The 14606-nt window shown below is 42.8% G+C and overlaps 1 protein-coding gene across 1 annotated transcript; it reads right to left on the reverse strand.

Annotated features, from left to right (window-relative positions):
* Positions 1–725: 725 nt before the first annotated feature.
* On the reverse strand, positions 726–14109 carry LOC119267234. The gene is made up of 22 exons (XM_037548594.1): positions 13026–14109; positions 11991–12106; positions 11275–11483; positions 9401–9520; positions 9192–9320; positions 8981–9106; positions 8402–8457; positions 8214–8313; positions 8008–8125; positions 6583–6792; positions 6188–6497; positions 5062–5155; positions 4647–4755; positions 4013–4284; positions 3760–3887; positions 3350–3584; positions 2654–2842; positions 2286–2572; positions 2016–2196; positions 1684–1926; positions 1476–1558; positions 726–1339 (listed from the first exon to the last, which is right to left on the reverse strand). The coding sequence occupies exons 1-22, from the start codon at positions 13868–13870 to the stop codon at positions 1192–1194; spliced, it is 4308 nt and encodes a 1435-aa protein (XP_037404491.1). The 5' UTR covers positions 13871–14109; the 3' UTR covers positions 726–1191.
* Between the last annotated feature and the right edge of the window lie 497 nt (positions 14110–14606).

Genomic DNA, 14606 nt, shown 5'->3' on the forward strand with positions numbered 1-14606 from the left:
GAAGATTATGAAAGGCAAGCTGGGCCCAGTAGTGGAATTCACGGGAGGAGGATGCGCACATATGCATGCATGCATGGGCCCCATGTCCGACACAAACAGGTTGTTTCCATGTGTGGGCTTCGCGTGTAGAGGTCGCGCGCGGCCGTGAAAGAGTCGTTTCGCCTAAGGGAGTGCCTGGACGGCCTCAATAGGAAGCCCATGGACCGGGAAACGCCCGTCGGCATGGCGCTAGGCACGGCGAGGGGAGTACCTCCACAAGGCAACGACACCATGCATCTTCCACCAGGACATCAAATCCACCAACATCCTGCTCCATGAACGATTCAAGGCCAGGATCGTGGACTTACTAAGCCCTAGCCCGAATTGTGCTAGTTTTATGCTATTTACTATAAGGAAGGAGAGTCAGCTCATGAGGAGGATCACATTCTTTCCTCAAACTATGACCAACTACATAGGTCCGCGATAGCTTCAATGAACCAAACAATGTTCTACACACGAGATGTCACACTACATGCGATCACGTATGAGGTCCTTTTGTTTACAGGAAATCACCTATCATGTTCTAGTAAGCTACATAAGCAGCCAATTTGCAAGAACATGAACCATGAGCATGGTTGTACCGTGCATCCAAAATGATTATTCAGAATTCACAACATCATTCCGCCTGTCAAGGTCCACAACAGAAATCAGCTCATTTAGAACGGATAGAACATAAAGATGCCAACTTGATGATATGAACCTTGCTACTATTTGTTAATGAAAACCATGAGGCGTGTTAGTTCTTGTTTTATACAGTCAAGATACAACTCAAGTTACACACTGATGCCATGCCCAGCTCAACACAAGGGGCAAGGTCATAACAGTAACACAACAGCAACAACAAGCACAAACAATAAAATGACATCCCCCCCTCTCTTCAGTTAGCTTGGGTATTTGTTTTTAACTCTATGGTGTCTAAATCCTACAAAGAATGGATCGAGAACACCTTTATATATACAAACAGAACACAGGTTGTGTGCCTGCATATGATTAAACGAGGGGCGAGGAAGTATGCATATATAGCACTGTAGTTGCTTCTTTGGCCCGGTCAATAAAGAAAGGCCGAGCTGCCCCCCACTCCTTTTCTTTTATCAACTCCCAAAAAATCGAGTTGTAAAAAGCTATCAAAAGCACCTCTGTTAAAACCGGATGTCACGACTGCCAGAATATGTTCGGGTCCTTGCTGTATACTGCTTGGTCTTGGATCTCTAGATTACCCACATGCCAATCAACAAGCCTTGCTTGGATGCATTTCAACAACATGAGTCCAGTCGGAAACAGCCACCAGCCACTTTCATCCCTGCATAGGATTTCAAAATGTGCAACAAACGACAGGATAAAGAAAATGCAAGCAAAAGATGAGGTTGACAGCCTAATATAATTGAGTTTACAAACATGCATATAAGTTTGTGCTTAGCAGAGAAAATTATTCTTACGTTCCAAAGTTCCATGGCTGTGTGCTTGGATGTCTCTTGGTTGACGACTTATAGTGTACGAATCCGCATATCAAAGCCACAACCTGAACATGCATGTCAAGCAAGTTATGGAAATGAAGTAAACTTTGGTATAGCCAAGCAAAAATCATACTATTGCAGATATCAGTGACCAATGCAAACACAGTCCTAAAACATTCTGAGTACTTACAACATTAACCAGTGAAGTAATGTTCCACAATGCATATACACGAGCAAGGCCTGCTGATCGCCGTGGTCCATGACTAAAAAGAGCATTTATTCCAGCAGGGAAAGGCGACAGTATCGCAAGAGGAAGAACAAACAGAACTAAGAGAACGTCGGCCATTGAGTATGAGTATAGCTGGAGAAAAGTAAGCAACACTAAGCTGAAATCTGCCAGGAGCAATATTGAGATTACTAAGCCAACAAGATCCTGCAATTAAAAACAAATGAATGGTAAGTGCAAAATTACATAATTCAGTCATAATCATTCTATAAGCTGAAATGGTAGCATAGACAAACCTGATGGCCAACTGGTTTAGAGTTGTGCAAGATAAGAGAAAACGGGTACAGAAAATCTCTCCTGTCTTTAAGTGCCCGTAAGGTAGTACTATCTAGAATGCCGCCAGTAATCCTTTTCCGCATAAGAGCATCCTTAATCCTTGAGCGGCTTAGTTGAGCATCAGCAAGCATGTCCTGCACTCTGCATGATGCAATAGAACATTATAAATAAATATAGCTTAGCAAGAAAAATGATAAATGCTGAGGACCAGCAGATAAATAATAACTCACGGCGAATGCTGCTCTATTTTAATTCTTGGGCTGCCATCAAGTTCAGCAGTCACTGGTTCTCCCTCGACAGTGTAAACAACAAGACCCAGTTGGCAATACCCTAATGCTGTAGCTTGGAACCACGCAAGATCGACACGGACACCATTCACGCCCAAAGCAGGATCCGCATGAGTTTCAAGCCAATTAAGGACAGGAAGAAATGTTGCTTTGAGATTTCCACGTCGAACCAAACGCAACTGAGCATTCAATCCAGCTACAAGACGGTGCCATATCCAAGGTTGCACAGCCTGTGAATTGGAAATAACATCAGGCTCTAAGAAAAACTCTGCAGCATGAACAATGCAGCTTGAAAGATCTTAAACTCATACCTGGCTCATAAGACTGGTCAGGACACTGTCACTATGAAGTGAAAATGGAGCCATGTAACTTCCATCACCACCAAAAATCAAGGACATCGGAAACCTTTGACGAAGTCTAGGAGGAAGATCAGGCCTTTTCTCATCTCCACCAAGGAAGAAATCTAAATATCCCAACATTAGATCTGGGGTTGCAGTCACCTGTAGATTAGAGTAACAGGCATATCTTAGTTTCAATCGTGACTCAAAAGGTATTGTTTCAGTCTGAAAAGAGAAAATGAAGAAGGCTACAGCTGTCTTACTTTACAACTGTCCAAAATATTCTCTCAAATGGTTTATCTGAAACTTGAATTTACTCCCTGTTGATATTCCTAAATTTATGCACAATGGTCCGCATTTATAGATTATTTTAAACATCAACAATCAAGCTAACAACATTTACTACTTGCCTATCTATCCATCATAAAAACTTTAAAAGTACAACTTTTATCTGCCCACCCTCAGAGGATATTTCATCAGTTACAAGATGAACAGTTAGTTTCAAAGTGCAACTGGAAGTCATTTCAATTTTCTGACAGAAAAACACAATTATGGGTACAATTAGTAAGACTAGCAAAAGAAAATATCAAAGACAAGTTTATACGATCATTCCACGAACATCTAGTGATTGCTGTTTTTAGATACAAAGTGAAATGCAGAGTAACGGACCTTGAGACCTTCATAAAGCGCACGCGAACGGCAAGACCGTAAGCATGAATGATCATACTCAGAGCGAACAAATTCACGAAGTCTTTGTAATTTTTTTCTTCTACGCCACTGTTGCCATGACCAAGCCAAGGGGTATGCGAGTATACAAAGGATACTGTAAATTGATCCCTCCCACCACTGATAAGCTGCAAGTGTGTTTATCTCATCAACAAATCGATTAAATGCATCCTCATACCTGAAAATTCAGAGACAGCACAAATAAGCAAGAATTGCATCATTTCAATGGAATATCCAACAGCCAAGGTATATTTGAATCATAGCAGTGAACCACCAAAGCACTGGGGACTGCTGAACAAAATGATCAGAAAGACTAAATCAAAGCGGCTAGGTTTGAAGACAAGCATGCATACACAATCTCTGTAATCTGTTCTGCTGGGGTGTGTGGGAGATGCCAAGGTTCACTGAAGGTGTTTGGGCCCATGAAATACATCCTGTGTACATGACCATGTGATTCTTCAGCTCTATTAGTTTCCAAGACCTGCAACAATAGCAAAACTTCAATTTTAATTCGGCATGTTCGTTTTCTCAACAACAACAACAAAAACAGCCTTCATGTGGTATTTAAACTAAATATGAGCTGGAACAGCAGAATCTATACAGTACCTCATTTAGTGATTCTAGGAAAGGGAAGGAGTGATCAATCTGCGACCCTTGTTGAGTTGGTGCTGGCCCGGGTAACTCATCAGTGCCAGCAAATTTCATCCGAGCAACACTTAAAACAAGAGCTAACAAAATAAGAAGGCCTGAAAGAAGTAGACCAAATAACCAAGGTCCCCCAAAAGTGTATATTAACTCTTCAAGAGCAGTATAACAGTGAGGCATGCGATATCTGTCTGACACACATATGTACGGGCATGGAGTTTCAGCAGCCCCTCCTGTCAAACATAAGCTCCAGTTAGAATATTCAAGAAAAAAAATTAAGTGTCTCATACTTACAGAACCCAAAAGTGAGTTTTTTGTTCGAAGCAATCAATATAACATAGAAAAGGAAACGTAGAAGAAATAACATAGTAGCAAGAAAAAAGATTCTAGATTTGAATCTAATGACTAGTTGCAGGGATATTTCGAAAGAAGTAAAACTGATTACTTAGGTTGCACTTATACAACCTCCGTCTGGAATTAACCGTCGGTGAAATGAGTGTATGTAGACGCGTTTTGTAGATACACTATTTCAGCGACAGTTTCCAGACGGAGGGAGTACTATATATCACACAATAATTAATATACAAAGAATTACCTCGGACACTTGTGTACACGGCACGGCGAGGAAGTTCGCCTGAAGGGCACGGAAAGCAGAGAGATTTTGAAGATCCGGTAACATTCTTGTATGTTCCCAAAGGGCATTCCTGCATTTTCCAAAGGAACACCTCCACATTAACAACATAAGTACAGTTCACATATGCATATAGCCACCAATACACAATTAGAAATGGGTTGCTCAGTGCTTTACTAATTTTGATAAATGTGGTGATGGACACATGGACTGATTTAAGCACTATCATGATAGTGAACTACAACCTCCGTCCGAAAATATAAGACGTTTTTGCAGTTCAAATTTGACCTGCAACAACGTCTTATATTTTGGGACAGAGGTAGTAACAAGTTGATGCAAATAATACAAGACACAGGGGGTACACGTTTATGGCATATACCTTGCAAAATGTACCATAAAGACCTTTTGGGCAAGCTCTTCCTGTAACTGTTCCATTCTCACCAGGGAATCCTGGCCCTTTGCTGATTCCTCCGCTGCACAAGAATATACAATCAGCAATGTAACAATATATATAACAACTGCTGTTGATGGAAGGAAAATGTGCAAAAATCAAGCATTGCATCATGCACATCACAAGTTAACACAACTCAGCCCCAAATTATAGAATTTGATCATAGCATGCATAAAATAAACACAACTCAATTACACATCCACCTTGGATAAATCAAAATACTGCAAGACACGGATTTCCTTTAAATACATCCAAATTTGATCATAATTGAAATGTCCCAAAATTGATGGAATCACATACTCCCTCCGTCCCAAAATAAGTGACTCAACTTTGTACTAGCTTTAGTACAAAGTTAGTGTAAAGTTGAGTCACTTATTTTGGTACGGAGGGAGTATTGTCTTATTTTAACTTTTAAGTAATGATGTTTCTGATATCTTACGGTACCTCCAAACCAACAAGCATACTTTCCTTTTTGTGATGGCAAAGGATGCATAAACATACAAACGCCATCACGCCCGCGTGCCTGGGTGAGTGGCCCCATTATAACACAAGCACGGAGGATAAATCCACAAGTGCCACAAAGTTCACAGTGAAGCACACTCGAACGCATACATGAGTCTGAACCTAATTTCAATAGTTTATTTTCTGCAAATTCATCCGTACTACCTATTCAATGATACGTAACCACATACAGTTCGAGCGAGCATGATGCAGGGAGTTAAACTCCAAATGTTAAAAGGACGAGAAGGGGGGGGTAGCACGCAGCCTACAAACTTGAACTGTAATTCGGCTATTTCTTGGCCTCGTCATCACATAACATCCCCATAACAAAATTAGACTAGACATGAAGAGTAGCCAAATATAGATTTCAAGTATTGCAAGATTAGATTTGAACAACCAAAAATAATAAATTCCCTAATACCATTAACACCAGATGGTATGTCCTAAATTGCCAAACATACTGCAAATCTAGAGTAGCCTGTATATAGTTTTGCACATCCATCCAGGAAAACAGAACATTAGAAGTAATATTAGAGAAAAGATCAAATCAGACCTTGCAAGTATTGATCCTTTAATAGCTGCAACAGGAACATACTCATCTCCAGTAGGAATGTTAGACCAGTGAAAGTGAATCCTTCCCCCTCCACCCCCACCGCTGCCAGCTCTACCAAAGCCACCAACACTCGAAAGGACGGAACTCTCTGCTAGGGACAAAGTGCGCACAAATAGAAGAACCGTACCCCCAGAACCACCACCAGGTCCAATGGAGGAATTAGTTACAGCATCAGTCAAACTACCACCATTTGATTCTATTGTACCGTAGAGCGTGAGACTTGGTAGAGAATACTCCCATGAGCCCAACACTGGAATATAGTCACAACAACCATAAGACACAAGTTTTTGAGACCTATTAAACTAAATATGGTCAACCATGGATATATGTGTTACCTATTATACCACCACCAGCTGTGGAAAGCCCTGTTGAGTCATTGCCACTTCCACTGCCAAGTTCACAAGGCAAATCGGCATTACCATATGTAGGTCCACCCTCAGCACGGCTTCCATTAACAACACTGTTCCCCCCTTTACCACCGTGTCCACCACCACCACTTAGGCCGCTACTTAATAATCTTCCTCGTCCTATTCCACTTTTGCAGCCTGAAGTCATAAGAAATGGAAATGAAGAAACTGAGACGAAATAGTTTGAAACATATGCTAATATAAAGCACCATGAAGTAAAATAGCATGCACAAAATACACGGTTCTCCTCATGCCCCGCAAAGGGGTTCACACTAGCTAATCAAGCTGAGACGAACAGAGAAATGATAAGCAATTCATGTGGCGAATAAGGGAAATCTGGGTGTCCATTCATTTCAGGATTTCTATCTATTTATCGAATTACTTGAAAATGGTGAAGGTATGAACACATTATTCAAAGACTGCTTCATAAGGACAGAATAGAGAGGTTCACTGAAATATATGAGATACAAAAGAAGACAATAAAAATGGATGACGAAGCAAACAAGAGCTGTGCGTCTAATATTCCCATTGCAGCCAACAGGAAAAGCATGCGTCTAATATTTACACAAGGCAAATATTCCTGAAAGCACAGAGAACTACTCCATTCTACAGCATTCAATGTGCATGAGGTACAAAGAGGGGCTCTGTACTCGTAATGAAATTTAGTGTACTTCCACATGAAGCTTATTTTACTTTAAATGAGTGATCTTAGATGATCATGAATTAAAAATTGCAACTTCAAATGAATGGGAGGGTAACTAATTAATGTTACATTTATTTTTGTTAGTGGGTTCCACATGTAGTGTTCTTAGTTATTGAGGATGTACCGGCATTGCCTATCCATGGCCCACCTCACATGTATTGATGGCTGTATTTACCATATATTCAATCAAAATCAATACCTGATTTTCCCTATAAAAAAAGTTGAACCATCTAAATGCAATTCTCTGCAGTATAGCTAGAGGTTTCCGTACCCAAGCGCCAAAATCCGCATCGGGTATTATCAGCATTAGACTGCTTATTTTGTGCTCACCTGGTTGGAATACAATATAACATATACTGTATTTGCTACTGAAAACAACAAAATAGACCACTAAATTTTGACAAACTGGCTGAATCTTAAAAATTAATGTTAGCATGTGTCGGAAGTTACAGAATTGTAATATTAGAGTGTTCTGAAAGACTTAATAAGCAAGCAGCTCTAGAATTTTCTACAGTATATTTAAATCGTATAGCTGATCAATAGGGGCTGGTCTACTCAAAGGATCCACAGGATAAATCAAGGTGCCCCTAAAAGTGAGGGCCAAAAGTCAACTGCATATTCTGGCAGACAAAAGGAAGATAGGACATTACCCAATCCTGTTGTGCTGATAGTCCCAGATGTGTGAACAGTAACACTTCTTGCCCTATTGAAATGAATTACAGTTCCTTGTATGAGACCCCAGACATCAATATCTTCTACGCGGCATACCTAAAGGGAAGAGGGGTAGTAATGCTTATGTTACCAACAAAGTAGCCTAATATGCATCACACCAGAAAGATTAAAAAAAACAGTGTACCTGGAGAGTAAATGACAGTGAAGAATTCAGATTGCAATCTTCTGGTGGATGAATTATTTCTACAGGGCAACTCTCATCTTCACAGTTCAGCTTTGGGGACCTAATAGATGTACAAAATTTAACAGCTCATTAACGAGCAAAAAACTTTCCAGCACTGGAAAGCAATAGTTCAAGGTTGAAGTATTTACACATCGCCGTTACTTCCATTTACAAGTGGACCCCGTATAATGGAGCCAGGTCCAACCTACAAAATATACAACATTATAGGTACTTCTTTCAGTAGTAGTTACAGAAAGGCCGGTTACCTCATGAAGCAACTTACGCAACATCATAAGTACAGGAGAAAATAGACAGCAGAGAATAGACAGCAGAGAGGACCCATTAAGGAAATAGAATTAACTATCACGCCAAAGTTGAATGAGTGGAAAAATATGAGCCATCTTAATCAGGACATCTCTATAAATGACACCTAGTTAAACACAGCATATTGGGTTGATTAAAGTGCGGAGACAAAAGAAAGGCTATATACAATAAGCAAAAATGTAAACTGCATTGAGGAAAAGTTTTCATCTGCAGCTGAATAAGTATGACAAGGATATTCGACACGAGTAAAATATATAGAAAACAGTAACAAGGTTGTTGCTTATAAATAGAATCTGCAGTGATGGGCTAAAAAGTAAAAATGAATATGCAAAATAACATGTAGATACAAACAAATATTTGGATAAAGAAACAGAACATGTTATACTGAAGGATATCTATCATACCCGTATGCTGTAGAACAGTGACAAAATAAGACGTGGTGCCTCGATTATGTCTCCATCTCCAGATAAGTTCAGCAGACCTTGACCGCGAACTCCAAGATTAGCAGTAGAATGTATCACAGATGATTCCTGACAAATATACAAGAAATTGATGTGCGTAAATAAAAGCAGCAAAAGGGAAAAAAGAGTCAATGACAGTGGACCGACAATGGACCTTCAGGACTATCAAATTGCTAGCATCCAGTAAGGACGTTGCAACTACTGAATCTCCACCACCATTAATAAGCATTCTGGAGTTCCACATAAGGAGCATCTTAACAGACATTCTCAAAGCACCGAACACCTATAAAAGTTCAAAATAGTGTGACATATGTAAAACTGATGCACCAGAAAGACAGCAAATAACAAGAACAGCTAAATCACCTTGATTGTTGAGTCACTCATAAGAAGCTCCTCAGCCATCAGTTCAAACTCCGAGTATGGATAACCGGTCAATCCAAACGTCAGAACAGCACCAGATTTTAGGCTAAGTTGCCCTTGAACCTGAAAAATGAAAATAATTGGTACCATGCTATTTTCAAATACTTTGAAAAAACATGGAGTTATTGCCTTATTATAAGGGAACTTCAACTTGCATCATATATATGAGTGAATTTCACAAAACCACAACGCTTCAGGAGAACTCGTGTCAATTTACCACAACTTTTAGGTTTTCTGTCGCAAAACCACAAGTTTAGTGCTAATGATTCCAGTGTTTTCAAGGCGTCACTTAGGCATCGAGGCGCACTCCAACCGCGAGGCGCCACGCCCTCCTTAGACAGCAGCTTAAGGCGTGGACTTTGAGGCACGTAGGGTGCCGCCCTGGGCCAAGATGGACATCATAGCCAGAGCAACAACGAGCGGGGACCAGAGCCCTCGAGCGGGAAATTGGTATAAGGAGGAGAAAGAGAAGCAAACCATATTAAACGATTAAGAGCAGAGCTCTCTCGGTTTCTCCTCTCTGGATACCTAGGCGGCGGTTGGCAACTGCAACTTGAGCACCACCTTCCATGGCTCAGATCTGCGCGGGTGGCCTCATCCTCTCAAGTCTCCTCCTCTGGCGCAGCCCAATGAGGTCATGGGGTCGCCAAGTCGTCTTCAAGAGCCTGCTTAACCGCCGCCACTCTGGTAAAGGCTCCACTTCTTTTCTCCTCCGCCTCTACTCCTCCCCATCTGCTGCCCCTTCTCCGCATCTGATTCTCCACGGCTCCACCACAAGGCCATAGCCACACCACCTTGCTGCTCTCCTTACCCATGCATCCCTTCACTCCTCTGCTTTCTCCTCCTCTTCTCTGATCCCTTTGGCCTTTGCACATTCTTTGTATTGCCACAGTGCCAAAGTGACCCCTGCTCTGATGGAATCTGAGGCTACGGCTGCTGATGCTTATGATATCCAATGATCCTAGGCAAAGACCTACATCCTACGATCCAGCTTTGCTGCCAGTTATCATGTTATGCAACCCATGGTACATTTTGTTAATGCTAGTTGTTAAATCTCCTACTTGGCTGCCATATATTATGTGTGTGTGTGTGTCTAAGGCGTCACCTCGCCTTACGGTTTAAGAGCTTAAAAGGTGAGGCAGTGCTACAGCGCCTCGCCTCGCCTTACCACCTTAAAAACATTGAATGATTCACACAAGACCAAAAATCCCCATTAATGTCAAAACTGGCCGTCACTTGCTACAGTGGCGACAATGGAGTTAACCCGTGTGTTACCCCAAGACCAGGCGTTAACAAAATAATACCCATTTTGGGAAAGATCCGTCTTGTTTGGATTTGCAGTTTGAGTTTCCAGAAAAAACTTGTGTGAGTCAGCTCCAACACTACTTCAGCATGCATATGCATGGGAGCATGAAGTCATGAAAAGGAAAAATATTTGCAAGGTAGCGGGAGCACAAACCCCACAAGACACCTCAACAAATGTTGGAGTGCTTTGTTCACACGATATTAACACAGAGGAGAATGCCAAATGTAAATCACAGTGCTTCCTTTTGGTTGTAAAGTAGCATATGTAGCAGCATAGCATTTGTGATAAATAGATAATACAACAGATGATTAAAAATAAAAATATCAAATATATATCCTGCTGCTTTTTTAGAGCATAGATAAATTAAAGACGAATTGAAGCACGATTCACCCAAACTGTCATGGTCAGCGCGCTAGAGCATTAAACAGATCCATGCCAGGGAAGTGGCATTACTGAAGATGCCACAACCGGTAGAGCATTAATCATTATAATACTGCAAAGCATTGTGTACCTGAACACGACTCCAGAGCAAGGGCACAACAACTTTGGCATGATTCCTGATGTTAACATTTGTCCATAGTGGCTGATTTGGGAAGTCCAACAGAAGAGTGTCAGTCTGTGTACTCATGTTATTGTTGTTAACATCAAGACTCTTAGGTACTGCATCATAGAGAGTTCCAGCAGCTCCTGCATTATCTGGGCAGCCCGAACTCATTCCACCTGGCAAAGGTAACACACTTTAAACGCAAACGCAAATAAAACATTAAATCAATAGGGTTGTCTAGACACTGCATTCATCCCTAAATCGGTAAGAAAGTTGCTCAAGAGTACTCAAACTGGGAACTTCACTAGCACTTCATCTAATAAACATGTTGAAACCTAAGAGCGAGCATACAAAAGGAGTAGACGTGTAGTAGCATAGCATGCTTCCATGGCTGAATAGTGAATATTATTGTATTTGAGACAAAAAGTGCAGAGCATTCAGGTGATCATGTCTCTTGCAAATGCAGAGTTGCTAAGCTAAATTTAGGAATGCAAGAACATAGAAAAATATGGTAAAATATGGGTACACAACTATAAATGAGTGTCAGCGAGTGCACCAGAGCAACAAGGTGTAATAGCATACAGTCAGCAAATTTGTACTAGCAACTTGTCAGATCCATAAGGGATGATGACTTGTGAACAAAAGATAAATCTGCATCAAATATTCAGATTTGAAAAAGTTACCATGAACAAATATCTGGGTGTCATCATGCCTACTGAAAACATTAATAGAAACCCGTCCTCCACCACCCCCAGCCAAGCCGTTGCCTCCAGAAGCACTGATTCTGCCAGCACCATGCCTGTCACCAACAAAAGATCAGAGAGGGAAAACCTGCACGTACTCACTAGAATACTGACATACATAGTCAAAGGACTTGCAACAAAAGCAAAATAGCATTAGTCAAACTATAAGAGGAAAGACACCGGAAATTTTTCAGTTCAAATGGCTCTGGTAATAAAAGTAGCTAGGTGCGCAGCAATAGATAGAAGAACTATTCCTCACTGGTCACACTGGTATAGCACTCAACCAATGATTGCAGTAGAATACCAATTTTAGTATATATTTGTGTTACTGGAAACTTATTATCAGTAGAAAATCTTTGCTAAATCGACAAACTATTAACTGTATGCGTCATTTCGCTACCACTCATTATCCAGTGTGATCTTCGAGCGAAAGATAATCCCCAAATCCACTTGACAGAGTAACGTAGTGAAGACAGTGATTATTACTTACATGGTAAACCAAACTAAGTTTCCATTTATTAGCATCGCAACATGACAATTTTCAGCACTAGTTCGAACCAGACTACGCTCCTAGAATTCTGAGTACATATTTATGTTCTTTCAGTCATTAAAGTATAATCTACTGTATGATTAATGAATGTAATAATCAATGAAATATAAGCGAAAGGGAACGTTCGTCTCTTATATTTTAATTCACTGACCCCGACCCCGAAAGCCCAACTAAGTTCAGTGTAGTTACAAATTTCACGCATCATTATATGACGCAATCACAACACAAACACTGTTATACTCCTAAATCCCAACTAGTTCCTAATCAACAGGACCTACCAGTCCATCAGCGCAGTCTCCAATTTGGGAAACCATTTGCCAATCTTCAAGTTAATCAGTTAAATTAAATAGCTTAACTGCTAGTTGGTCAGCCCAATCGGTAGAAAGGAAGCAGGATGGGTATTAAAGCATTTCACGAACACTCACATAGTCTTGGCCTTGATATAGATGCTCCCACCAGAGCCACCCCCGCCCTTATCACTGCTATCACCACCATCTGCGAGCACTGTACCATTCATTAGCAGGTCATCCGCAAACAGCCACAAGATACCACCGCCGACGCCGCCATAGTCCTTCTCAACACTAGTAGAGCCCCCTTTGCTTCCATAGCTAAACGGGTGCTCGAGGTCTGACCATGCGTAGGCATCACCTCCCCATGAGTCCTCCTGCGACTGCCCATCCTTGACGTAGCAGCTGGCACCTCGGCCGCCGTGACCCCCTCCATCCCCGTGAGTCCCCGTGGGTACGCCGCTGGTGCGGTCAGGCGGATCGCCTGCTAGACCGCTAGTGTTCACAATGACCGTGTCGGCGATTGTGATGTTAGCGGCCGCGAGGGAGACCCACCCGGCGACGACCCGCACGCCGCGGCCGAGACGCACCTCGCCGGAGAGGTTTGCTGATATGACGCACCCGGGCTTCTCGCAGGTCAGGGCCGCACCGGAGTTGAGGACCAGACTGCCGTTGCCGGTGATGTAGACGTCGCCGTCCAGCTGGACCTCTTCGGATAGCTCACAGGTCGTGCTGAAGTCCCCCTTCCCATGGAGGTCCTCGGCGCAGGTCGCCGCCGGCGCCGCCGGCGGGGGCGGCGGGGGCGGCGGCGACGGCGGCGAGTAGTCGTGCCACGTCAGGATCGAGTACGGGTCCGTCTCGGCCCGATCTGACGCCTCCGGCCCGTGGCCCAGGCCGGGGGCGGCACTCCCGAGGCCGAGGGCGACAGCGAGCACCAGCGAGAGGAGGCGGGCCTGGGGGGCGAGACGGGGGTGGGGGGCCATGGGCTGGGACGCATCAGAGTCCAGGCGCTGAGGGGTTAGCGGCAGCCCTAGGGTTTGGGCGCCGCAGTGGTCGCCGCGGTCGCCGGAGATGGCGGCGGCGGCGTGCGTTGTGGGTTGGGTTTGGTGCGCCTAGTCGGGTTTAGTTTCTCTCTCTCCCCTTTCTGCTTTTTCTCGCCCTCGGCGTAATGGATGGGAGGGACTGTGGAAGGGGGGCGAGGAGAGTGGGGGGAGGAGGCGCCCGGGGCGTCGGATCCGCTTCACGATTCGCGACAGTGGTACGTGGTGGTTCGGTTTTGTATGTGGACTGCGGTAGAGACAAGTGGAGCAGAACACGCCGCTTTTTCACTTGTCCTTTTCCATGTTTTTACTTCTTTCCTAGTGGTTTGGAAAAAAAACTTTATGTTTCTTACCGTGTAAGAAATGTATTTCAGTGCGAACCAACATGTGGTTGGATGGTTATAGGGACAGTGGTATTCCCAGCCTTTCTGACGATGTACTTTCAGCGGGAGGAGACGTTCTCATCGATGACGAGGCGCCTACGGTGACTTCATAAATCTCAAGATGGTATGTCGGCTCAGTCTCTCGAAGGTGCTTATAGAGGTAGGGTGTGCGTGTGTGCGTTCATAGGGGTGAATGTACGCGCGTATGTATGAGCGTTTGCGTCTGTATTGTGTTAAAAAAATGTATTCTAGTTATTTGGATATTTTGAGTCATTATTATCTAAAAAATAACAAAT

This window comes from Triticum dicoccoides, chromosome 3A, assembly GCF_002162155.2.
Source record: "Triticum dicoccoides isolate Atlit2015 ecotype Zavitan chromosome 3A, WEW_v2.0, whole genome shotgun sequence".
Classification (NCBI taxonomy): domain Eukaryota; kingdom Viridiplantae; phylum Streptophyta; class Magnoliopsida; order Poales; family Poaceae; genus Triticum; species Triticum dicoccoides.